This window comes from Hakea prostrata, chromosome 2 (genome assembly GCF_041222555.1).
Source record: "Hakea prostrata isolate BN-2017 chromosome 2, UWA_Hpros_2, whole genome shotgun sequence".
Classification (NCBI taxonomy): Eukaryota; Viridiplantae; Streptophyta; class Magnoliopsida; order Proteales; family Proteaceae; genus Hakea; species Hakea prostrata.
This window is the reverse complement of record NC_142601.1, coordinates 66,195,742-66,219,646: the sequence shown is the minus strand read 5'-3', so window position 1 is coordinate 66,219,646 and position 23,905 is coordinate 66,195,742. Positions and strand designations below refer to the sequence as shown.

Below are 23,905 nucleotides of genomic sequence, written 5' to 3'. Positions count from 1 at the left end.
TTGTCATGCATGGTGCCACTTGATACACACGTGTTAGGAATTTGGGAATCAACTTTAATCATGCATGCCTAATCGATCGGACTAATATTCAGTTAATTTTTGACAATGAAATGGACCATTCATTTCCTTTTAGATGTGTGATATGTGTCTCAACATCGCTTAAAAGGTTGAAGTTCATTCATAAGTCACATCATTTTTTTTTAAAAGTTTGCTGGGCTGAATAAATTTCCTAACGCTTAATCTTAAATAGACACCGATTCTAGAAAAATCCTTTGCTAACTATGACGCATGCTTGAAATCGTATCTAGCACCACATCAAGGGTATATTTTCTTTAAGCCTAAGCTATTTTCCTAACTTTGTTAAAGCTTAAATCTTGCATATGGGTTTTTGTATTTGTTATTGAATATGATTTGGGTGTTGGAGACGAATCATGCTTGGGAGCAACACCGCTCCCAACAGCGCATAGTCCAGATGCATTTTGGGGTTCAGGGCAAATCTGAACTAATGAATGAACACTTCATTCAACGGTTCAAATTTGCTCTAAACTCCAAAATGCATATGGGTATTTGATTACTAGGAGCAGTGTTGCCCTCAAGCAAAATCAGTCGGAGGCAGTTATTTGATGCACAGGATTGGCCACTTTAATCCCTCTTTCTTTGTTTGCAGGCTTGGCCCTAATTGATTCAAACATAATTTATCCAGTTGACAGGTTTGGTAACAACCTGTCATCCAGCACACCCTTCAACTTCAACTGTGGGACCCCTCAAAACCCTTATGCCCCCAATTTCAAGCTTGTGTCACCCTATTTACCCCATCATCCCCTCATAAACAGCAAAACCTAAACACCCTCATTGTACTTTGGAGTCTTTGGGGATACTATAATATTATCACACACTCTCCCCAACTCCTTAGGCATTAAGATGTTGTACAACAAGCGATTACTGATTACTCCCCTCCCTCCCCACAAAATCCCTCAAACAAGATACCTACGCTCCTTGGGATCCTCCGCAGCCAGATTAGATTAAGTTCAATGTTGATGGATCCTCCTTTCCTGATCCAAAACGCTCTGGGATTGGCGGTATAGCATGTGACTCTAATCATCATGTGGTATTGCCTTTGGCCAAGGAATGGGTTGTTAGGATTATCTTACTATTGAAGCACCATCCATTAGGCATGGATTCATTCTTGCTCTAGATTTCCAGATTCCCTATATCATTGCGGAAAGTGACAATCATGTGCTAGTGCAGGCTATTACGCATCTAACATCCTATCGTAGCTGAAAAACTCTCATTATTCAATATATTCTCAAGCTGGTGACAGCTTTCATGGATTGTTCATTCACACATGTACATCGTGAAGCAAACTTCACTGCCAATGAGTAGACCAAATCTGCAACACTATCTCAGGATTGATTCATGTACCACCATATCCCACCTCTACTTTTATCATGGATCGTGTTCTATGACTCTCTAAAATGTAATATCTCTCGTGGTTTTTTCTTAAACAAATAAAGCTTTATTTTCTACAAATTGGTAACAAGGATATTTATAAGTAAAATAGAATGAGGCCAGTAAATTCAATTAGGAGAGAATGAAAAAAAAGAAAAAAAGGAGTGAGACTTACCAAAGAGGGGGAGACACGATAGTGACTGTGAAAGAGAAACGTATTTCAGAAAAATATAAGTACTCTGACAATGTACACTTCCTTCTGTCATCTCTAATTTTTAAATGAGTAATTATCAGTCTCTAATGGTTTCTTCCGTAGTATCAGGCGAAGAGATGCATCTAAATATATTTTATTCTGTTGATACAAAAATAAATAGTGATTTCGTTCCATTTTGTGATTCAAAAATGACGCACTGCATTACGGCATTGCCTCAAGTATTTGCAAAAACAAAAGATCAAGGGAAGTGCTTAGATAAATATATATGAATTAACCCAGACTATTCTATTTCATGAACTAGTTCTCACCTTTGAGTTCTGAAACTTCCTCTCCAGTGAGAGCTTCGTAAGATGACGACTGGGGAAGAAGATCAGAGAGAATCATTCCGAATCGAACTAGCAGAGATTGGAAGGAGTATTCGTTCATCATTTCGAAGCTTTCGAAGCAACCCCAGAGCTAGTTCTGTGATAGATGAACTTGGTATTGCTGATGGAGATGCTGTTGATGCTAATGTTCTTGATGAGTTTATTGTTTCCAAGTGGGCTGAGATTGAGAGGATACCCACTTTTGAACGCCTCAAGTATTCGGTTTTTGATGATTTCATCCATGAAAACGAGAACAACAACAACAACGACACGAGAGGGAAACGAGTGGTCAATGTCACGAAGCTTACAGCGCTAGAAAGACGTGTGTTCATTCAGAAATTCATCAAACACGTCGAGAACGATAACCTTCGATTGTTGCAGAAGCTTAGAGATAGAATTTACAAGTAAGCTTCTCATCCATTCATTCATTCTTTAGTTCTTTCTTTCTTTCTATCTCCTATTTTATTATTGCTTTAGTCAATCACCATGCTGTGAACTTGCCACCAGAAAAAAATATTTGGCTCATGAATTATATACATGAATTGGGATCATGTCAAGTAAGATTCGTCTAGCTGTATATATGTTAATTATAAGCATTAATAAATAAAGTTCTTTTTCCTAAAAAAAATATAAATTATAAGCATGAAATGGAGGTCAAAGCATGGTTCGTAATAGTATTAACTTTCATAGGATCATGTAAGAATACTATAGAACCTTAGGGTAATGCCTTGAGAATTATAAATCACAGTTTTTAAATTTGACAATTAAAGTGTATGGATAACTCATATGCTTATTATTTCTAATATAATCATACTGGTATTGTGTAGAGCTGGTGTTACAGTACCTACCGTAGAAGTGAGATATAAAAACCTTTGTGTTCAAGCAGAGTGTGAGGTAGTTCATGGTAAACCTCTTACTACTTTATGGAGCAGCATTAGAAGCAAGCTTTATGTAAGTATCCGACTCACTAACTCGAAGCTTTACCAATGATTAAATTATATTCAGTTTTCTAAATTTCATATACATTCTTGAATTGAAAAAAAAAATTAAAACACTTGAGAATGAGTCATCTTATCATAGATAAAAGGCTTACTATGCCACTATAAATTTCTAATAGACCTCCACCATTTGAAAATCACTACCTTCGTTAATTGGAGTGGAGCTTCCCTGGGCCAGGGGGGTAATGGGCCTGCCTTCTTTTATTGGAAGTTTCTTTGCAAATATTTCAACTGTTGTCTTTAATTTCATGTTTAACACTTAGCTCCCCTTCCTCTTGATTTGTTGAAATTTTCATATAGGAGAGACATATAGTCCTCTCTTCATGTGTGAAATAATAACGCTTGACCCCATCGGAGAAATTCATAGAAACCAAGACACAACATTCACTATTATTCGACCCCGTGTTAAATCATGGCTTGGCCTCTATTCATTAGCAACCGACTATAAAAAAAAATTAGAAATTTTCAGAGCCACCCATGAGTTACCTCCTAATAATAATGCTAGCGCTTGAGTTATTTAATTTATTAGATAGAACACTTATTCATTTCCAATATTACCCTAACATTCTAAATTTAAAAACATTATTTGTGATGCATATCTCTACAACTTTGTGAGGACTTATGATTGAGCATGTATTTTTTGTTCAAAGTTATTATCTTCCTTTTGAAATATTGAAATATTTAATTTGCTTATATCAATACTCAGCTGTGGTTTTTTATCATAGACAGTGTCTTTAAATATTTTTATCATCATATAAGGGGTCTAATTGATAAATTATATAACTCATGAGTAGCATTAATTTTATAGGGAAACTCAAGGGGCGACATTGAAAGTTTCTCGAAGAAATTTAAAAAAGAGTTTTTTACACACTAGAGTAGGGGTGAAATTCAAGATTCCCCACCTTAGTAGTAAATACTACGTGTCACCATCTTGAATATTACATTAATTTATTCATAGCTAATAGTTTTGACCATGGAAAGAAGTTTCTAATTCGTGAAATTTAAATTATTAGATAGCGAGAAACGGCGATATCGGCGATATATCATGAGATATCGCGATATTGATATTTCGGAAAAAAATATTTTTAACTTTTTTGTGTATGCTTTTATACTATTTCTTGACTTTTTAGGCGATTTCGAATTGTATCAAATCTTACCAATTTTATCACAATGATTCAAGACTCAAAAGTTAATGTGTTAAATGTAATTCGGAAGAAAATCTACAGAGAATAACTTATAAATAGAAAAACTTTTTATAGTAAAATCATCAAGATTAATGAGCAATCTTACCAACTATATTCTAGTGATCTAGTCCTCAAAAGTCAACATGCCAAATGTGGTTAGGGAAGAATATATACATGAAATAATTTATGGAAACAATTTAATTATGAAGATATTTTGTAATAGAATCGTCGGTTAATCTTTTCAACTATGTCCGAATGATTTAGGCCTTAGAAGGTAACACATTAAATGTGGCTAGGCGGAGATTTAAATGGAAATATATATTAAGAAATAATTTAAATTATCAAAGTCAACATGCCAAATGTGATTAGGGAAGAGTGTATACATGACATAATTTATGCAAACAATTTAAATTAGTAATGAATCTTATAAAATAATCTTCAGAGTGATTTGATAATCGTTCCAATTATGTCCTAATGATGTAGGCTTTATAAGGTAACATATTAAATGTGACTAGGTAAGAGAATTTAAATGGAATAATTTTTAGGAAATAATTCAAATTTACCACATATTTGCATCAGATTAGGATAAGCATCAAATTTACCAAAATTATTGCATAAAAATACTTAAAAAAAATTAGGGCGAAATTTCTATAGTAAGTATAATATAAATTGTATTTTTGGGGGGGGAATATCCGAAATGTCGTTCCCTGGTTTTGACTTCCTACCGTTAAATAATTAAAATAAAAGATGACTTCAATGCTCATGAGTAAGTGTATTAATAAATTACAAATCACCCACCACCGTCTCTGTCTCTCTGAAAAGCATTTACCCCACCCCCAAAATTCGTAAAAGGACAAGTTGAAAGAAATTTCTGAGCAGCGATCCCTTCCATCATCCCTCAAAATGTCCAGCAGCGATCCTCACGCCTCCACCGGCAACGGTGGTGGTGGTGGAAGCTCCGGTTACTTTCACGGCTTCTCGACCACACAAACATGTGGGGCCCACAGGTGAAAAAACATATTTTGAAAAAAATATAACAATATAAAATTTCACATCTGGGCCCCACATGTTTGTGTGGTCGAGAAGCCATTAGGGGAGCACGGGGTGAGGATCCGGACTCCATTTTGAAATCATCAATATTTGGCATTGAAGATTACTGACCCACCTGACTAGATTACAGATGGTAATTCGGATAATTGTTTGATTACAAAACCAGGTAGGAGTTATGGTGGTGGTTAGAGAAGAAGACTTGTAGTTGAGAAGTAGCGGTGGGGAGAGACACATGGTGGAGATAAAAATTGGGCTGGGTGCACATTCTCGATAATTTTCACTCCCTAAATGTAACATGTGACAATTAATTATCCAAGGGTCAGAATTAAAACCCAATTAGGATATGAATGTAATAAATTCTTAACTTTTCCATTAGGGTGGATGTGAACCAAAAAATTGTTGACTAACGAGGAAAATGGCAAGTGAGTTAAATGGGGATCATTAGATTCATTACATCATTTTTACTGCACAAAGGGCCATTTAAGTTTTTTAAAATTTGAATAACTTAAACATAATTAAGCCATGATTCCTAAGGCTGCGTGCGTTTGTAAAGGTGGAGTGAAAAACAATGATGAAAAAAAAAAAAAACATGGTCCCATTTTTTGATTTCCACACTTTTTTCACAAAATTCCACGCATTAAAGAAAAAAGTTTACTTTTTACAACAATTTTTACAATAATTTTACAACAATTTTATCACAAAGTGCTCCTCCGACGGTTTCTAACCACACAAAGCAGTGGGGCCCACGTGAAAAACACTTTTTGGAAAAAACAAAAAAAACATTTTTAATTTTACCCGTGGGCCCCACGTTTTGTGTGGTCAGGAACCCGTCGGGGAGCACTCTGTGCTACCCCGACGGGCTGAGGATCCAGATTCCCCTTATTCCAACAAACAAACGCAGCCTTGGTGAATTTGCCATTGGGGTGGAACCCTGAAACTGATGGCTTTTAAAATCAAAGGATCACTAATGGCTTGTCGATTCTGATTCTGATTCAAATCGGAATCGGTCCAAAAGAAACTGGCATCGAGGGGTTAAAGCGGGAAAATTCTGGGTGAATCTTTTGATTTATAACGGGCAGAAATGAGGGCCGGTGTCACCGACTCCTGAGAATGGAGCACTTCCCTTGTTGATCGGAGCCGCTGCAATTCACCTGGATGCTGGAGTTGGAGGCTCAAAACTTTCGTAGGCCGAGTTGTTCAATGGATGAGAAGAACCCGCAGAATCATTCGCTCACCTCCGGTACAAGGAAAGGACCATTGTTGTGGTGCGTCCTCCTTGTTTTGGTTGATTGGAATCCATTGGAAGGAGCAACGCGCAGAAACCCTAAATCACCATTCCTTTCCAGTTCCACCATTTTATTAGCAGCTTTGAGTTTGTCCTTCTCCAAGGTGAATCTGTCATGGATATCACCAATTCTCTAGCCCCTTTGCATTGCCGTAAAAGGAATCTTTCACAATTGAGAAGGACATTCTTCTTGCTGTATATAGATTCTCTTCTCTTCCTCCATAACAGCCCGAAGGACAAAGGAACACCAATCGTCCATCATGCTGCAAGGCTCAACGCAGTGCAATTGCAAACCCTACGCATGGTTAGGGGAGAGATTGAACAGAGAGTTCCAACTCCCCTTGGATCAGCAGTATTGTAGTAAAGTTCTTAAATTTGTTGATTATTCCACTTCCCTTTTAGTAGAGGAGCTTTCAAGCTTTGTTATTTATTTCTAAATATTTGATATTTCCTTTTGGTAGGCCATTGCAATGCTGTCTGGTTTATATTCGCAAGTAACCAAGGTCGACATCCTTAAAGACATAAATGGTGTAATCAAGCCAGGGAGGTAAGAAATAGGCAATCCTATTTATCAAGTTAGGAAATATTTGAAAATTGTTTTCTTTATGTTTCTATCACAGTTATTATATCTTTTTGTCGAGGAAGGCCATCATTGAAAATTTAACTTTTGCATTCCTAATGTTTTGCTTTGGCATTAATAGTCTGAGGTTAGAGCCTGTCATATGTTCATTTATTAAGAGAATAGATATTTGCCTGAAACAAATTTTCGTCTCCTTTGATTTTTTGAATGCGTAAAAAATAATAACAATTTTCAAACTGCTATTTTTGAGACGATAAGCTGCATGAGAAAATTAGGGTAAGATATGTGCTAAATTTGACATCATGTAGGCTTGTTTATATTGCAGGATGACACTACTGCTTGGTCCTCCCAGTTCTGGAAAAACAACATTGCTGTTAGCCCTTTCAGGAAAACTAAACCAATCTCTCAAGGTTGTTCTTTGAACCTTCTTCTATAATCAAAACTGGCTGGTAATCTGTTATACCTCATGAAAATGTTTGTCATGGCTCATGAAGATGTTTATAGATCTGTTGATAGGATATAAATGGTCACTATTTTATTTTATTTTTTGGGCTAACACGGGTATCCAAGCCTTGGGCTTGACTAATCCCATGGATGCTGGCTGCGCAAATGCATGGACTGGATCATACTGAGGTTATTGCGAACCATTCAACTTTCATGAAAAGCAATGAAGACCACTAATCACCTTGTGTGAGTGGCCTCAAGGGTCATTATGTAATAATGTAATTAGCTTTGAAGGCTTAACAACTACTGCTGCTGGACTTGACTCTCTAACCCTTGAAGCAACTAGAGGATGCTATGACCTATGATTAACAAAACTTGACCTTCTGAACCCAGGACAACTTAGACAATCGGTAAATGAAAATTATAAATAGCCCATAGGCCTCCTCTCTTTTCTTCTATAGTCAACCTTCATCATATGCAATAAAATCATTCATTTAGATAAACATAGCCATAGCAAGTGTATTATGTTCATCTCTCTTAATTACATTCAAATTTTGAAATGTGTTGAAATTAGTTTAGAATTTGTACACAATTCTAGAGTTCTCTCTATTGACTATACACTTAACTTCTGTTACCACTTTCTATAAATTACTTTGTCACAGCTTTGTGATTATTTTAATTGCAACTTATAGGTCACAGGGGATATCACCTACAATGGTTATAAGCTAGATGAGTTTGTTCCACAAAAAACATCTGCTTACATTAGCCAATTTGACCAGCACATTGTTGAGATGACTGTGAGGGAAACAATTGATTTCTCTGCTTGTTGTCAAGGAGTTGGAAGTAGAGCAGGTAGACTTTCGTTGGCTTACTATGATTCATATTCTGATGGAAGTTCCTTCTTGTGTAAGTTTTGCCCATGAGTTCACCAGGTCTTGTATGTATGTAGAGATAATGGAGGAAGTTACTAGAAGGGAGAAACAGGCAGGAATTATCCCAGATCCAGATGTAGATACCTATATGAAGGTACATATTAAGGTCTTTTTTTTCCTTTCTTTTCATTCATTACTTGTTAAGTCCTAGGTTTTCTGAATAGGTACGTATAGATGATTAATGACACATGAGCTTAGTTATTATATTAACGAGAATCAGTCGAGGACTATATTCTACAAAATAATGACACATGAAAGATTCACATTTAGAAAATCATGGATTTATGTAAAATCAAGAGTGTTGTTGAAAAAGGGAAAAAGACCATATGCCAACAGTGTGGAAATGCATTCCCACATCCTCTGATATTCTGACCATGTGGCTGGCATCTCTCTCCTCCCTGGTCATGTGGGTCTTTTACTGGACAAAACCATTTTAAAGATTTGTATAAGCATTATTGGCATGGGAAGCTCTCAAAATAAGATAAAAATACTGATCATGATAGGTAAATAGTGCAACATGGCATTCATGCTGTCTTTATAGTTAATCTCCAGTTGGATACATTTGGATGATTCTTGTGTGCAAAATAATAATTAGAAATATTTTTGTGCAAAACAGTGATTTAGAAACTTTTTTTTTTGTAGGCAATTTCAGTCAAAAGCACAGGAAAAACACTACAAACAGATTATATCTTGAAGGTGATTCTCTGCTGAAAATGTTTCATGATTGTTCTTTCTCTATGTTATTATGAATGTGTAGCATTGGTGCTTTATTTTTTTGCACACTTTGTTCAGATTCTTGGACTTGATATTTGTGCTGATACATTGGTTGGAGATGCCATGAGAAGGGGTATATCTGGAGGTCAGAAGAAGAGATTGACTACAGGTAATATGAATATATATGTGAGTTGAAATAGTTCAATGAACCTTAAGTTCGACGCTATCATTTTTGTTAAGAATTCTACCACAATAGCGATGGTGTCCTTGTCATGGGTAATTAGCATTAGATCTTTGACTTTCCCATTTCAGCTAGGAGTCTCTTTCTTTCCTTTTCCTGCCTTCCTTTGTAATCTAGTTCTTCTCTTCCATTCTTTTGCTCACCATCTGCAGTTACCTGTTAAAACATCTCAGGGTTTCCTACGTTTTTCAATTTCACTGATGAGTAATTTTGTTATCCAATTGTATCATGTAGGGGAGATGATTGTGGGTCCAACAAAAGCTCTGTTCATGGATGAAATATCAAATGGATTAGATAGCTCCACTACCTTTCAGATTGTTTCTTGTCTTCAACACCTAGTTCATCTCACAGATGCAACAGCATTAATATCACTGCTTCAGCCTGCACCAGAGACCTATGATCTCTTTGATGATATTGTCTTGATGGCAGAAGGAAAGATTGTGTACCACGGTCCAAAGAATCACATTCTTGATTTTTTTGAAGATTGTGGGTTTAAGTGTCCAGAAAGAAAAGGCGCTGCAGACTTTCTTCAAGAAGTGAGTTTACCTTGCTCGCTTTCCTCCCCCTGCGTTTGTGTAAAAAGCTACCTGACTTTCAAGTTTCTCCTGAATGCAGATTCTCTCCAGAAAGGATCAAGAACAATACTGGTGGCCCAAAGAAAAACCATATGGTTATGTTTCTGTGGACCAGTTCCGTGAGAAATTTAAGACTTTTCATATTGGGCGGAAGCTAGAAGAGGAGCTTTCAGAGCCAGTTGACAAATCTCATAGCCATATAAACGCTTTATCGTTTGACTTGTACTCTCAAGGTAAATGGGAGATCTTCAAAGCTTGCATGAACAGAGAAGTCATTCTAATGAAGCGGAATTCCTTCATATATATATTCAAAGCAGTTCAGGTGACTACTATTTCCAAGTGTTCTCTTTTAATCAACAATTTCTTAAGCTTTAAATAACTTCTTGAGACTGTTGTGCTGCAGCTTGTCATCATCTCATGCATCGCTATGACTCTTTTCCTACGGACTGAGATGGATATTGATGTATTCCATGCAAACTATTATATGGGTTCCTTATTTCTTGGGATTATAATGATGCTTTCTGATGGATACCCAGAATTGTCGATGTCAGTGTCAAGGCTTGCTGTTTTCTACAAACAGAGAGAATGTTGCTTTTACCCAGCCTGGTGTTATGCTATTCCAACAGCTATCTTAAAGGTTCCAATTTCAGTGGTACAGTCCTTAGTTTGGACAACTCTAACGTACTATGTCATTGGATACAGTCCTGAATTTCAAAGGTGATTACTTTTGGAGAATTGAATTCCTCAATCAACATTACGTAAGGAAATAATAAGTTTTATAAGTTTGGCTAGAACTTGATCATGACGTATCTGTTTAGGGGTGGGATGGGGTTTAGTTGATAGATATTGCATGGACTAATGATAGACTTAATAATGCCCTCCGGGACTCTGCCTGAGGTGGGCCTTGGTGAAATGGTTGGTGGGCTACAGTTGTAGCCTCACTCAAGGTACTGGAATGGCCTCTCAGCAAAAATTGGTGGGGTAAGGCAGCGCAGGAAAAATCCCCCCCCCCCCCTTGGGCTGGAACTTTGTTTATATGGAAGCCTGTGGCACTGGGTTTGCACTTTCCTTTACTGAAGGAAAATACAGTTCTACTGGAACTTAGATTGCTCTCATCGGTCACTTTCCAAAAAACCTTGCACCCAGCACAGATTGAATTGTGGTCCTGTTTCAATTACTCAATATATATATGATCATAATTTTTAGTATCTATCTCTTCTCTCTATGTACCCCACTTAGAATATCTTTTGTGCCAATCTTGTTTGAGTTCTTGTGTGTAATTTCAATGTTTTTATTGTGTCCCAGGTTTCTTTGCCAACTGATTCTACTTTTTGCTGTGCATCAAACAACAATATCCATGTTCCGATTCATTGCCTCAGTCACCCAAACTGCAATTTCTGCCTTCACAGGAGGACTTACGGCTTGGTTATTCCTTTTTCTATTTAGTGGCTTTATAATTCCAAAAAGTAAGGCTTTCTACAACTCTTCCCCTTTTTTTCTTTTTTTTCAAAAGAAATCTAGTACAACTTTTGAAACTTACATATTAAGTTAATAATATTGGTTGTAGACTCAATGCCATCTTGGTTGAAGTGGGCATTTTGGGTTTCTCCATTGTCATATGGAGAAATAGGCATGACTGTGAATGAGTTTCTTGCTCCTCGATGGCAAAAGGTGAGCAAACATGTTCCCAATTAATTATTTTGTTTGCGTTTTCTCTTACCTAAAGAGATGCATTCACAACCCTCAGAAAAAGTCCACGCCTTCACAACCCTCTTCACTTCTAAAAGAAGTCCACCCATCATAATAAGATTTTGTCACTGTTAAAACCTGGAAAACCTCAGCTTGTTACATTCTTTGTTAGCCTCCCTTTATGTAGGAGAATTGGCATCTCAGGAAACATGAGTCTAGTGAACCTTATTATGTAACATGTAAGTCATGAATCTCTCACCTTCATTCACATTACAGAACCTCCATGGTGACAATCATGTTAAGAATAAGAAACCTTATAATCTATTTCTTCATAATTTTCATTAGAATTGGATAAGTAAACTTCTAGAAGTCTCATACAACCTTCGATCTCTTGAGAGATATTTAGAACAGAGTATCAACTTGGAGAGGACCTCTGCAACTTATCTTTCTTAATTACTTTCTCTGTGCTTCTCATGCAGGCATCGGTAAATGCTACTATTGGACACCAAATACTTGAGAGCCATGGGTTGAACTTTGCCAGCTACTATTATTGGATATCGCTTGGTGTCTTATTCGGTTATATGATTCTTTTTAATATTGGATTTACACTGGCCTTAACTTTTCTGAAGCGTAAGTTCATCTTCCATGCAATATGACTTCTTTTCAAATAGAAAAACAAAGTAGCATTCAAATGGTGGATTATTAACCTGATTTCTAATTGCTTGTAGCTCCTGGGCTCTCTCGTGCAATTATTTCTCATGAGAATGCCTCCCAATTACGAGGGAAAGATGAACAGAATGATGGTTATGTAAAAGAGATGCTTAGTACTGCTCATCAAAAAATCGTTGCAGAACCTATGAAAGGTGAGCCGGTAACTTCAGTTTTTTATCCTATCTTTGAGATTATGTAATCAGTAATAGTGTTTGAATCATTTGGTAGGCTTATTCATTACTAGCTTCACTTTGTCTCTGGTTTTTTGGTAATGGCATGTTATTTTTCTTGTATTATTTAAAATGACACAGCTGGTTGGACAGGACGAATGGTTTTACCTTTTGAGCCTCTGACAATAACATTCCAGGATCTTCAGTACTACCTTGATGTTCCTACGGTAATCATTGAAAAATTATTCTCTTAATGTTAGAAGTTTTGGAAATTGACTGACAATTCTAGTTTATTGTTGATTTGATAATAGGAAGTGAGAGAACAGGGCATCACAAAGAGAAAGCTGCAACTTCTTCAGGATATTACTGGTGCATTTAGGCCTGGTGTTCTTACAGCATTGATGGGTGTTAGTGGAGCTGGAAAAACCACTCTGTTGGATGTTCTCTCTGGAAGAAAATCAAGTGGGACAATTGAGGGAGAAATAAGGCTTAGTGGATATCCAAAAGTTCAAGAGACATTTGCAAGGATATCAGGTTATTGTGAACAAAGTGACATACATTCTCCACAGATCACTGTAGAAGAGTCTGTGATGTATTCTGCTTGGCTGCGGCTCTCACCTGAAATTAATTCAAATACAAAAACTGTATGAGATCTTTTATGAAGAATTTAGTTTTCATTAATTGTTAACAAGAAGAGAATCTAATGACAGAATAATGAGTTATATGTTCTTTGTGCAGAAATTTATCAACGAAGTCCTTGAAACAATCGAGCTTGATGAAATTAAAGATAAATTGGTTGGCATGCCTGGAGTTAGTGGTCTAACTACCGAGCAAAGGAAGCGTCTCACTATAGCTGTTGAGCTTGTTGCAAACCCGTCAATTATTTTTATGGATGAACCCACATCAGGTCTAGATGCAAGAGCAGCAGCAATTGTCATGCGGGTAGTGAAGAATGTGGTTGATACCGGACGAACAATTGTTTGCACCATCCATCAGCCAAGCATCGAAATATTCGAGGCTTTTGATGAGGTATAATATCAAATTATGTATTACTTATTTGCAAGTAACTAAGAGAAAAAACATTAACTTCCTAAAAAGGCAATTACACCACCTACATAATATAGAAAAGGAGGGAGGTGAGGTTGGGCATATGGTACACCAGGAAATGGGGTGTTATCTCTTCGAATCACATTTTTACAGTTTGTATAGGAAGAGCACTATTAACTAGGGCTGCAAAAGGGATGGGTTGAACTGGGCTTTTTAAAACCCTATCAGGTCGGTTCAGGTTAAATACTTAACCCTGCCCTGGCCGTGATCCTAACCTTGATCCTGAGTCCCTGACCATAACCACAAAACAATCATACAATGCATAATTCCATATTGTTGCTCTACTTTAGCAAAAGTCACCTAAAATGTGGTAGGGATAGAACAGGCCGAGGTCAGCCCTTGTTGTACACTCATCCCTTACCCTAATCAGGGCCGCCCTGGCCTGGCACTGACCAGCCCTTTAGGGCCAGAATTTTGAGCCCAAACCCTGTTTGGGCTTAGGTTGGGTTGGACCTTCAAGGCCAAACTTGCACCGCTGCTAGTAACTATTGCCACCTAACAGTGATAGGATGCTAATGGTTAGTTTTTAATTGACTGGAAACTCTAGAGGTTTCTAGTTAGGCACCTTGTTTTGCCACTTGGAAAGTGATCCAGCAAGTTCAGCCATATAGGAGGTCTATTTGGCTACACATTTAATTTCAAACTAGAGTTAATTTGGCTACATATTTAATTTCAAACTGAGAGTTAATCTTATATTCCCCCAGCGGATGTGTATTTCCTTGTATGTTTCAACCATCCATTTCTCTGAAGATTCATTTCTTCACTAGATTTTCTAACCTTTATTTCGCCATATGAGATCTCTATTTTGACTGAAACATCGCATCTGAGTAGGTGATCTTGAGGTCTCTGTCTGTTCAGGAAACTTCAGTTCTATCTAGTCTTCCATGTGTCAGATTCTGCCAAGGACAAAAAAAAAAAAAAAAAAACTCCCTTGAATTACTGTGGCTTTTCACGGTGTGCTTATATCCATAGCTTATTTTAAGCTTAAAAGCACATTACCATCTGCTGAAATTAAGATTCTACTTAACAACAATAAACTTGAGAATCCCACATTAAATCAAAATTTTTTAAAACTTTATATAGGGTAGTGTTTTGTATCAAGTGCTACACAAATTACCCAGATTATAGGTTTTTAACAAACTAATGGAAATTTTCTTCTTTTGGCAGTTGATTTTATTGAAAACTGGAGGACAGATGGTCTACTCTGGACCCCTTGGTCAGCATTCAAGTAGGATTATTGAATATTTTGAGGTATGCATGTATTTGTGAAACCGGTAATGTGTTTGATATGTGCTGTTTACCATAACACTTTTTCTGGATCATCCTGTTCTCAAGATATGATAATTCTTACAGTGGATACAAAATGATCAAACCTTAAATCTTCGTGGTAGGGTATCTCTGGGATTCAGAAAATGAAGGACAACTATAATCCAGCCACCTGGATGTTAGAAGTTACATCTACAGAAGTAGAAGTAGAGCTTGATATCGATTTTGCCCAAATTTATAGAGAGTCTGCTTCATACAAGTAAGTAGTTTATCATTACTGAAGTTCATAATTTCATACATGAGAACAGTTAATAAATTTACGATAATATAATGAGTTTAGCAATTTCAAGGTAAAGCTCCTAGGAAGCTCCAAACTTCACTTGTGCAAGGTGGGCTCAAGATTTTCAGTCTTTCTTGAGTTATGGTTACCATTATCATGCAAAGCCATCATAGTCTGATTAATCAATAATTTACTCAGCAAATGGAAAGTTTTCAGTTCTTCTTGAGAGTAGCTGAAAATTCTGCTTCTGTAAGGTCATTTTAGAACTGCCCTCTCTTTTTGCCTCTTTAATCTTATTTAGTTACTCCTTCATACTTCACCATCCATAAGCATTCATTGAACATAGCCATGCCACCTCAAATGGCTTCCTCATAGGCTCATGGCTTATGATTTATGGAAGATACTCCCAATCCTGCTCTGATAGGATCAATCCTTACTTTATCTTTCCTAGATTCCTAGTTTTGCCACTCATCCATCTCAGCACCCTCACTCTGCAACAGTGATTTTATCAATATGATGCTTCTTGGTCACTCAACATTCTGCACTATACATGGAGATGGTTGTATGACTATCCTATTAATGGAGAATGGGTTCAACTCGGAGCCAATCTGCACTAGGATAATTGATAGTTACAGCAGAACATCACTAACAGAAGCAAATCAAAGTTAGAAGGTAAAGAATACTAGGTTATCAAGTTAGCAGTTGATGTAGTTCTAGATTGATCAGAGACCAACTGGAAGTCAATGACAGAAGCTGATCAGAGTTAGAAGGTAAAGAATACTAGGTTATCAAGTTAGCAGTTGATGTAGTTCTAGATTAATCAGATAGGTTCACCTATGAACAATAGGTTCGGATAGGTCCAAAATAGGTATTTTGGTCAAATTAGGGTTAGGGTCTAGTTAGGTCAAAAATAGGTATTCTGGTCAAATTAGGTATTATAGCTTGTCCTTGGCACGTACAAGTGCTTTACCATCTTCACTTTTAATACATCTAACTTGGTTGAGATCTCTACTCTTCCTGTCCCTTATTTTTGCTACTTTATAAATGGTTTTTTTCCCTTCCTTAGTGCTTAGCTTATTATATAGATCTTCGTATTTCTTCTTCTTGTTTTTCCCATAATCTTTTAAGCTTCATTTCTATCCAACTAAGGCTCTTTTTGGTATCAATTCTCATTTTCTATTATGAGGTTTTTTCATTATTTTAAGTTGTTTGGCATCTATTATCAGTTTTATTTTTATTTAAAATAATAGAAAAACTTCAAAAATTCATAATGAATTTTTTGTCTATTATGAATTATGGTGAAATTTCATTCTTTTCATTTATGCCAGTTTACTTAAAATTTTATGGTTAGATGAGGGAAATAGTAAATACACATTTTTAAAATAAAATCATAGTTTTCCCTCTTTATCACTTGTTCCTATTATTTACTACCAATTTTTATTTTGACACCAAACTTATTTTCATTCATAATTTATTTTCTATAAAATTCACCAAACCATTTTTCATTCTTAACCAATAATGAATTCTTGTACTTATTTCTTTTAAATAGGCATAATAGAGAATGAGAATTAATACCAAAAAGAGCCTAAGATCTTTGTAGGTCCTCTACATGCTTAGTCCTTTGCCATGTCATAAAGCTAGCTCTCTTATTCTTAATGGCTGCTTGAACCTCACCAGCCCACCACCAAGTCTCTCTCCTTTGATTCACCTATGATATCTTTAGCCACCTTCCTAATACACATAGCTTTCTTATTCTAAATCGTATTAGTGTCCCCTTCAAATTCTCACTTTCTTTGTTTGACCACTTAATGAGTGAAAGATTTCAAGTAATCTCCTTTTAAGCTCCACCACCTTATCCTAGGATACTTAACCTCACAATTTTTATGATTTGTGCAGTAAGGCACACATCCAAGGCTAGTAGGCCCTTCATCCTCTAAATAGGACAATAATGTTTGCTCAAAGAATATTCTCAGTTCAACTTCAATAATTGTGGGAGGCTTCATGATGAAGTTACATTACCATAAGAGGCTTATTTTAGTGGGAAGAAACAGTGGGTTAATATTATACATGTTAGGCTGGTTGGAAACTAGGTATGGAATGATTCAACCAAAGGAACAAGGTTTAGCAGCTGAGAAGAGAGAAAGAGTTGAGACTGAAATCATGGGGGTATGCTTCAGTGCAGCTCGCCTATATGGTTCATTACCAAAATTCTTGGAATTACCAATGAATTCCCAAGGGAGGTAAAAGGTAAAAAAGAACGAAAGAGAAAATTATAACTTAATATGACTTACAAGTTACAATAAACTTGTCACTTATCCATAAACTCTAACATTACAGTCACAGGTTTTGTGGTTTTCCTAGCAGCCTTATTATCCCAATTCCCAACCAATGCAAGTTTTTAATGTCAGTGTTACTGAATAGAGCAACTCATTTTGAAGATTATCATTCATCTATATTTTGGAGATTTTGAGGCTATGGCCATTACATAACCCCTCAAGTTAAATTGTGACCAAACATGTTATAGAGGAAGAAGTGAAGAACATAACATTAAACAGGAGTGGCTGATTGATAACTAATGCTTGTGTTGGAGTTTTTAGTATTTTTTATTCCTATAAAAATGTAGTTGTACATGTGGGGGTTCTTAATATTGTTTGATTTACATAGAAACATAACAATTGACTCCAAAAAATTGCTCCACTTTGGAGATCTTCTTCATAACAATTCATTTTTCCTTTCATTGTAGGGAAAACAAAGAATTGGTTAAGCAATTATGCATTCCACCTCCTGGTTCAAAGGATTTGCATTTTTCTACCCGTTTTCCACAGAACAGTTGGGGCCAGTTCAAAGCATGCCTGTGGAAACAAAATTTGTTATATTGGAGAAGTCCAGATTATAATATAAGGCGCTTCATGTTCACATTTATGTCATCTGTGGTGTTCGGAGTACTATTCTGGAAGCAAGGAAAGAATATGTAAGTGAATTTAACTCAATTGACAATGCATTTATGATAGCGACAATAAAACCTAATCTGATTCTCCTTTGAACTTTTGCCTAAACAAAATTAGAAAGTTAATCTAAGGTAGTTTTGCAAGGATAAATTTATCCTTTTTTTTTAAAAAAAAAAAACTTGAAAAAGAAGCATTTTTTTAGTTAATCAAGAGAGATCTTAGGTAGAGGGATAGGCTCATGGTAGAGCAGGCACCAATGGTGTTGCGGGATGAGGTATTATGGAGGATTAGGGGAATCATTTCTAAGGGCAAAGGGAGATAGACACCTGACACCGTAGGACTCATGACACAAATTCCGCCACCTTTTTCCTGAATTTCTTTTGACCTTTATACTTTTGCATACATAAAATTTTCTTTTGTTTTGATTGGAAAAGAAGTATATTCAGTTAACCAAAACGATCCAACTTGAGAGGGGTTACCATATCTAATTCTTATGTCAAAGAACTAGGGAGTAGACTATTCCAAGCACTAAAATAATTCGTTTCATTTTTTTTTTTGGCAGAGAGAACCAGCAAGACCTATTCAACATATTTGGTTCTATGTTTGCTGGTATGCTTTTCTTGGGTGTAAACAATTGCTCAGCAGTCCAACCATTTGTTGCAGTAGAGCGCACTGTTTTTTACAGGGAAAGATTTTCTGGAATGTACTCCTCTTGGGGGTATTCATTGGCACAGGTCAACCTCTCTCCCTCTCGCTTTTTTTTTTTTGTGTGTGTCTCCTCCGGCTCTAGCCATCTGGGCTTATTAGGTAACTAACACTATTATTCATATTCTATGAAGAAGGAAAGAACACACAAGTCCAACATCGGGAAGTAAATTTATGACCCTCTTTTAAGCTCATATATATTGTATATAGGAGAATTTTCTCCACTAAATCAGTATGTGTGGGTTGGGAGGGGAGGGAAGGGGTATTTGGATCTCCCACACCACACCAATGATGGTTGGACCTGGCTCAGCCCAAGCAATCTGGTCACTGTCTTTGCCACTTGGTGCCCCAAGTAGAAGGTTAATGACATACATTTGTGGATAGGCCCTTGGCTAGATCTTAAGCCCAACAGTTCACACTTCTAGGCAATGTAGGATCCTGATCATGGAGCACTTACTGCAGCTCTGGGCCATAGGACTCCACATGGCACTGGTGCATTGAAATCCCACTTTGGTACAATTTGATTATGTCTAACCCAGAAGACCAAGCTTCATGGTAGAGAAATCATCCCAAGGATCTTAAGCCTAATAGTTGCTCACTGTCCGAGCTATATAGGATAGAAATAATACCCTAATTCTTGGCTAGGGAACAAACACACTGTATCACTAGGAAAGTAGGCCGGATAACATGTCAATAATATCTTTGAAATAAGCCAATAGTATACTGGATGCATTAACTTTCACAACTTCAATTGGTACATAAGTATATTTGATATTTAACTATGTCAAAGCCCTATAATGATTTTTATTTGTCCCAGCCCAACCTTGATGGTTGAACCGTTGACCCTGGACCATTCACAAGTTGATGAATGTGCAAGGTATTCAACATCATTGTATATGAGTCAACAACAGGTGTGGCCTTCAAAAAAGTGGAATTGGTGCAGGATTCGTATAGCATGTCCAAGTAGTTGGTCCAATAATTTACTAAGAAATTCTATTGTTATCTATTTGGTACTTTTTCAGTTTATGAAAAAGGGCTTGATCTTTGCAGGTGGTAATTGAGCTTCCCTATCTGTTTGCTCAATCTCTTATTTACGTCATAATCACTTATCCTATGATTGGGTTTGGAGTGTCAGCATATAAGATATTCTGGTGCCTCTATGTTACGTTCTGCTTAAGTCTTTTCTTCAATTACCTTGGGATACTGCTTGTGGCTTCCACACCAAATGCTCATGTTGCTGCCATTATATCTTCTGCTTTCTATGCAATGATGAATATATTTTCTGGATACTTGATACCGAAACCGGTAAGCACTAACCATCTATCTTTTATACAGCATTCTGGGGATTTCCTGATTTGCAGATTTGTGGGTCTATTTCTCTGAAAATTTGAGAAGCTTTTGAGCATGATTGTTTATCCTCTGTATTTGTTCTTCGGGTCTCCCCAGGTTTTTGTGATACTAGTGGAAGTTTATCTTATCTCAATACATTTGCATGGACACCACTTCGAGGTTTCTGTGGAAATTGTTTACATTGGGGAAATGATTGAATGATTGACCTCCTAAATTTTGGTAGATTCTCTACCTAATGCATTGGCAATATGTTCATTCTGACCTTTCAAAGAATTTTGATATGCACCACCTAGTATTTCAAGTGAATTTTAATTTTAAAAAGGGTGAACCCAGTGCTGAGGGCTCCCTGAGAAGCAAAGTTTTTTTTTTTTGGGGGGTGGGGTGGGTGGTGGGGGGTTGGGGTCAAATTTTTCCTTCTCAGCCTTACCTCATCTGCTGAGTGTGTTTCCATACCTAGACCTCAGACTACAACTATGATCCACCAACCACTGTGCCAAGTCCCACTGCTTACATATCATGAAGTTTAGTATATTATACTTAAATGTGTTGGTACTCAATATCAAACCATGATTAAGTGTGGATCTTTGTAAATATTTCACATGTGGCATAACAGAAAGGCAGCCAAATGTCCTTCAGTGGCTCTATAGCTACGAGTTCCCTGTTTCCTCTATTCTCTCAGTTCTCTTCATTTACCCGTGTCGCCTGTTTGCTTCTTGGCACAATTTTCTCATCCCTTTCCTTCTGTGCTATGTTTTACCACATATGGAGTGAAAGAGACACCTGTGAAGGTAGACTCTGGATTCAATGTTGACCTGTGGTTCTGGGCACCCATCTCCTTTGATATTATAATTATGATTGCCCCTTGGGTCATCTCCCCTAGAACTATATTCCTTGAAGTTTGTTGGCACTTAACCATCCCTGGGCTGGGAAGTGGAATTGTTCATGTTTTTTCCTTCTTCCCTCTTCCCACCTTCATATTGGGCATCCCTTTGTACTCTTGGGGCTTTTGTTGAATACAATTATTGGAAAAACAACTGCAGAGGGAATCGTGCACTGCATCAAGATGGGATGAAATGATCTTCCCTTCCTCTTAGAAAGTCAGAAACTCTGCCCTCCATGATTCTTTGACATTCATGCAGGAACCCCACCCCACCCAAAAAGAAAAGAAAAGAAAAGAAAATGTATAAAAAGTATATATTGCCAGGTTTTGAGTGGTGACTCAACTGGTGGAAAGTCAATTGAGGACCTGAAGCCTCAACTTACTGATTGGGAGATTGTCAACACGTCTCCCTGGTTTGAATCTGAATAGACTCTTATACTTTTCAATTATAAAAAATATTTCAAACCACAAATTTGTGAAAGATATTGTCTGGGAGAATTAGAAAGGCAGACATGTGGTTCATTGTGATCATCTATATGATTGAAACTAAGACCCTAAATTTGACATGTAAATGGTATAGGGTGTCCACATTAACATCACTTAGTCTCTGAGTTACCCCCATGAATATAACAATATGTCATAAATGGGTACCAAAACTTCTAATAACTCTATCCATGAATCCTTCAATTTCCCACAGGTATGTAAATTTTTCTTGCACCTTGTCTGGACTTTCAGATTGAAATATGGTAACACATTCAACAGCATAATTACAATGTTTTATTTCATTATCCAATTATATGTTTAGAGTTCATGCTTGCCAAATTGTAGATTTGATGCTCTTCACCCTTCTTGCAGCATATTCCCAAGTGGTGGTTGTGGTTGTACTATTTGACACCTACGGCCTGGGCACTAAATGGTCTCCTCACTTCACAATATGGAAATTCAAATAAGGAGATAATGGTGTTTGGTGAAACTAAAACAATATCAAACTTCATAAGAGACTACTTTGGTTTTCACCATGACCAATTATATGTTGTGGCTATTTTGATTATTGTTTTTCCTCTGGCCACTGCATGTCTTTATGCATTTTGTATGGGTAAACTAAATTTCCAAAGGAGGTAGATGTCATAAAGCTGTGTTACTCTTTCCTGTTTCTCTTGTTTGCACTAAATATTATGTTGGTCCTCTATAGTTGACAGAAGCCTAGCTTAAGAACAGTCTGGGAGTTTATGGATTTTAAACATGGTCCTCCTTGTATACAAAATTATAGCTGTATACAGTGTTTGTAGAGAAGAAAATAGAAAGAGAGAGCAGTCTCTTAGATAATAAGATCAAATTCCATTTGAGATCTAATTCCCATTTTCCCATGAGTATTTCTTCATGCATGAACTTTATTATTAAGTTTAGCATACTAATTTCCGTAAATGAGAAAGCAGGAGTTATTTTTTCAGAGGGATGAAAGTCAATAAGTTCTCATGTGATGACTAAGATGAACAAGAAACTTGTAAATCTCATCAAATGGTCAAAGACAAAATTTGCAGCTGAAAGATGCTAGAGGCTTACTAGCTCATTGTCAACCATAGCAATGACCAATGTTGTACATGAAACGTTCTTGTTCTTTCTTTTTTTCTTTTTTTTTTGGCGAAGTTCTTTCTTTTATTGGAGAGGGTGGTGGGTATATGCTCAATGTTGTTCAAGTCGATACCCTACATGTGTGTTTTGGTGAGAGAGATGATCAAATTCTAAGGATTATGGTGTGGCAAAGATAAACTCTTCATAAATAAGAGGTCAAGAGTTAAAATCTTCTTAGGGTTGGGATTTCATGCACATTTAAATTACCCTCCTCCGCCATATACATAAACAAACAGTCCAAAAACAAAAAAAAAAAGGAGTTATGGGTGTTGCAATAAGGTTATTTGTTTAAGATAAATGTCAATACACAACTTATAGAGATGCCTCTTTTGATAATACTATGATTAGCCAATTTCCCAAATCCATGGCCGCCAACATGAAAGCCCCCAACCCTCTCCCCCCCCCCCCCCCCCCCTCCCCAAAAAAAAAATCCCACCAAATTTGATATTGGCACGTTTAAGATAAATGTCAATACACAATTTATAAAGATGCCTCTTTTGATAATATTATGATTAGCCAATTTCCCAAATCCATGGCCGCCAACATGAAAGCCCCCAACCCTCTGCGCCGCCCCCCCAAAAAAAATAAAAATAAAATCCCACCAAATTTGATATGGGCACGTTGAATATATATGTAAAAGAAAAGGAGAAAAAAAAACAAAAAGAATCCCACCAAATTTGATATGGATATGTTGAATATTTTATACATCCACTGATAAACACTAACTAAAACTGGTGCAAATTAAATACCAATGTTCAGTTTATCATTTCTTTCTTTACTTTGATAGTATGTTATTTGTATACAAAAGCATGGCTCGCACATTAAATGAAAAAAAAATAAAGCTCAAATAGAGAAGGTTATATCAACTAAAAAAGTGAAATTGCATTCTCTGCATTACAATATTATTGTTTTTGTTTTTGGTAAACATCACAAAATTATTGTCATAAAATAAAAAGAGAGTGGGTCAAACTTTTACCCTTTAAAGAAATAAGGATTTCATCCTATTGCATCATTCACGAGTTTAGTGTGATTGATTGCATGATGTTATCAATATATATTGTGAGTTCATCCACAAAAGTTCTTACAAGACACGCAAAAAAATTTTAAATTTATTTATTTTATTCACAGCAGGTGCC

At 36.5% G+C, this 23,905-nt stretch overlaps 1 protein-coding gene across 3 annotated transcripts; it reads left to right on the top strand.

The window, feature by feature from the left end:
* The first annotated feature begins 1,880 nt into the window (after nucleotides 1-1,880).
* On the top strand, nucleotides 1,881-22,760 carry LOC149025757 (pleiotropic drug resistance protein 3-like). Of its 3 annotated transcripts, none has more exons than XM_089145962.1 (24): nucleotides 1,881-2,432; nucleotides 2,856-2,979; nucleotides 7,007-7,092; nucleotides 7,451-7,535; nucleotides 8,262-8,421; nucleotides 8,519-8,595; nucleotides 9,144-9,197; nucleotides 9,294-9,384; nucleotides 9,691-9,992; nucleotides 10,072-10,353; nucleotides 10,435-10,748; nucleotides 11,337-11,497; nucleotides 11,599-11,702; nucleotides 12,200-12,350; nucleotides 12,449-12,583; nucleotides 12,755-12,828; nucleotides 12,913-13,245; nucleotides 13,340-13,630; nucleotides 14,876-14,959; nucleotides 15,100-15,233; nucleotides 17,998-18,225; nucleotides 18,765-18,936; nucleotides 19,958-20,212; nucleotides 21,993-22,757. In XM_089145962.1, exons 1-24 carry the CDS (start codon nucleotides 2,014-2,016, stop codon nucleotides 22,257-22,259), a joined length of 4,383 nt encoding a protein of 1,460 aa, XP_089002088.1. In that variant the 5' UTR covers nucleotides 1,881-2,013; the 3' UTR covers nucleotides 22,260-22,757. The 3 variants fall into 3 exon arrangements, with proteins under 3 accessions (XP_089002088.1, XP_089002087.1, XP_089002090.1); XM_089145961.1 differs by having other exon boundaries at nucleotides 12,743-12,828; nucleotides 21,993-22,750; XM_089145964.1 differs by lacking the exons at nucleotides 1,881-2,432; nucleotides 2,856-2,979 and adding an exon at nucleotides 5,294-6,905 and having other exon boundaries at nucleotides 12,743-12,828; nucleotides 21,993-22,760.
* The last annotated feature ends 1,145 nt before the right edge of the window (nucleotides 22,761-23,905 follow it).

Bases quoted from the DNA above. Each gene is read 5' to 3' on its own strand.
- LOC149025757 (XM_089145961.1), top strand. From the start codon at position 2,014: ATGACGACTGGGGAAGAAGATCAGAGAGAATCATTCCGAATCGAACTA. The intron at 7,093-7,450 runs GTAAGAAATAGG...TTTATATTGCAG, and splicing joins GGTGTAATCAAGCCAGGGAG to GATGACACTACTGCTTGGTC. The intron at 10,749-11,336 runs GTGATTACTTTT...ATTGTGTCCCAG, and splicing joins TACAGTCCTGAATTTCAAAG to GTTTCTTTGCCAACTGATTC.